The sequence below is a fragment of the Phytophthora parasitica genome (genome assembly GCF_000247585.1).
Source record: "Phytophthora parasitica INRA-310 unplaced genomic scaffold supercont2.5, whole genome shotgun sequence".
NCBI lineage: Eukaryota > Oomycota > Peronosporomycetes > Peronosporales > Peronosporaceae > Phytophthora > Phytophthora nicotianae.
In genome coordinates this window covers 2,043,447-2,045,971 of record NW_008648991.1, presented here as the reverse complement: position 1 = coordinate 2,045,971, position 2,525 = coordinate 2,043,447, and the positions used below count along the sequence as shown (strand labels likewise).

The 2,525-nt window shown below is 52.8% G+C and overlaps 3 protein-coding genes across 3 annotated transcripts; all 3 read right to left on the bottom strand.

Moving 5' to 3' along the window:
- Window positions 1-69: 69 nt before the first annotated feature.
- On the bottom strand, window positions 70-829 carry PPTG_04985 (hypothetical protein; the record flags this gene model as incomplete). The annotated part of the gene is made up of 3 exons (XM_008897374.1): window positions 70-170; window positions 257-674; window positions 704-829. The coding sequence occupies 3 exons, from the start codon at window positions 827-829 to the stop codon at window positions 70-72; spliced, it is 645 nt and encodes a 214-aa protein (XP_008895622.1).
- Window positions 830-1,351: 522 nt separating this feature from the next.
- Window positions 1,352-1,702, bottom strand: PPTG_21489 (hypothetical protein; the record flags this gene model as incomplete). Its single annotated transcript, XM_008897500.1, has 1 exon — window positions 1,352-1,702. The coding sequence occupies one exon, from the start codon at window positions 1,700-1,702 to the stop codon at window positions 1,352-1,354; it is 351 nt and encodes a 116-aa protein (XP_008895748.1).
- A 116-nt stretch (window positions 1,703-1,818) lies between these two features.
- Window positions 1,819-2,414, bottom strand: PPTG_04984 (threonine synthase; the record flags this gene model as incomplete). Its single annotated transcript, XM_008897373.1, has 2 exons — window positions 1,819-2,340; window positions 2,409-2,414. 2 exons carry the CDS (start codon window positions 2,412-2,414, stop codon window positions 1,819-1,821), a joined length of 528 nt encoding a protein of 175 aa, XP_008895621.1.
- Between the last annotated feature and the right edge of the window lie 111 nt (window positions 2,415-2,525).

Here is a 2,525-nt window from a genome sequence, read left to right as displayed (position 1 = left end):
CATTCTTCGTGAAGTGGTTGTCGATCATATTCAGTGTTGTGGGCTCCAGCGGCCCAAACGTCGGCACAGCTAGCGTAACCCGTTGATGATTTCGGACTCCAGCTCGTTGATGTTTGATTCCAGCATCTTCTTCTTTTCCAAGCATTCAGCAAGTACGTGGCCAACTTCTGCTGCATCAAGGCCAAATAGTACACGTCGGCTCGACCATCGCAAAAGTCCCAAAAGTCAGCGCTGCCTTGTCTTGACACCTTTGAACCAGCTTCAGCTCTCGCAAAGTGGCTGCTAACCTCCTTAGACATCCTCTTCAACTTGACTGCCGAATGTACCATGTGCGAGGAGGTGTCGATGTCTTCAAAGACAGCGTCGCCCGAGATCAATGTGTCGTACTCAGTGGTATCTGAGGCAAATGCATTTGCCACATCAAACCAAAAGGTGGAGCCTCCGTCATCGAGGACGTCACGCGGGAGCAAATTTCCGGAAGTCAGGAACGAGTCGAAAAACCGATCAGAAAAGAGTACGTTAATGAGCCGAAACATGCAGCCAGCGCTGCGTCTCTCCTCTTCTTCACTTACCCCTTTGGATCGCTTGCGTTGACGAACAACCAGAGCTTGAACGGCTTCTTTGTTTGAGTCCCATGCTTTTAGTAGTTCCACACGGTCTTGTTTGCGAGTGTTCTTCACAACATTACGCTTTCGCGCCGTACATCAAGCTTGAGTTGATCCAGAGTCCAGTCCCCGTAGCTGTCGGAGGTGGTTGGACGTATGGTGCGTTTGCGCGAGTCGAGCGGTGCGGCCACGGTCCACTTCGAGCTCGGTGCGGGAGCGGTCATGTTGCTTTTGCTTGTGGGCCGCTTCACACAATGGTACCACATGTTTGGTACAATCTCGCTACTGGATCGCAATCTCGTCAAGATGGCCGGATTGCGATCTTCATTATTGACACCTATTCATCTTGCGATCTCTTGGATCGCAATCCACGTTAAGAACGGCCCTAAGACAATTTACCAAGCTCCACAAATATTGCGTGTCATACACAACACGTCACCGTGATAGCAAGCTCACCATTGCCCGCTCTTCGGCGGTATTACTACTCACATACCTCAATAATATATTCTCTAGTGGCGTCAGTCAATTCCACCAGCCCACAAACCACCACTATTCCATTCTGCACGTTTTTTACCGTACCTGCGGTACCATCGCTCCTGCCTTCACACTAACACTATCAAAATACAGCTCTTGCCCTCCTTCGGCACCAAAAACGGCATTTAAACTACTCTTCTGAAGACCAACCAAAACTGGCATACACACCAACACTCCTTCAGACTTAGCAAGCCACGCTACTCTTTGCCGTGTTACACCAGCACTGGAATATTCACTGCCTCCCATTGCGTTGAACGCGCTCGGTCATCCCCACTAGAACACACTACCCTGGTGCGTATCTCATCATATTCAGCCTTACCGCTCAACAAAAACAGCATTTGCAAGCATTCCGTGTTGCGGCCAGAGTCGCCACAGTAGTGCTCGGGTTGTTGGCTACCCCTTGCCCGGTAGGCAGCGTCTCCAGAGATTTTAGAATCGGGTGCTGCTCGATCTCCGTTTCCGCCACTCCAAGCGCCTTGGACACCACCGGCAAGAACTTGCCGTAGTGGGCAGTGCCAACGACACTTAGGCTTGTCAGCAAGGTTCTCCTGGCCGAACTGCATAACCGCTGCCGCACCGATAGCGCTGTGCGGATCGAAGAGATAGTTGTGCACCTTCTTGTACTCGGCGATGGTGGAGCGCACCTCCTTCTGGACAACCGCGTACGCATCATCCCGTCCTACGCCTTGGCGAGCAGCTCGCCCGAGATCGTGAGCTCGCCGGTCTGTTCGAAACCCTGCATCCAGCCACGCAGAACATCGTGTCCCTCGCCAGAGAGAGCAAAGAGGTAGCGCTCGAAGTTGCTAGACACACAAATGCCCATTGACGGCGAGATGGTGTGCTGGATGTCGCGACGCTGGTACTTACCACTGGAGAAGAAGCAGTCGAGGATATCATTCTCGTTGGTAGCCACGATCAGCTTGCCAATAGGAACGCCTAGCTTCTTGGCGTAGAAGCCAGCAAGGATATCGCCGAAGTTACCCGTGGGGACGGAGAAGGCGACTTCACCAGTCACGCCCTGCTCGCGAGCACGGAAGTAGGCCCAGACGTAGTAGACGATCTGCGCCAGGATGCGGGCGAAGTTGATGGAGTTGACAGCTCCCAGGTGGTACTTGGCCTTGAAGTCGGCGTCAGCGAACAGATCCTTGACATTGGCTTGGCAGTCGTCGAACGTACCCTTAACGGCCACATTGTGGTTGTTCTAGTCCAGCACCGTGGTCATCTGGCGCTGCTGCTTGGCGCTCACGCGACCTTCTGAACCGCGATGACTCTCATTAGGGAACACAGAAGCCATTGCAGTGCTTATTAGGTATTAACAGGAAACACGAAGCCAATGCGTTCGTTGGGATAGCCCAACGGGAATAGCTGTTGGGCAGACAACTCCAA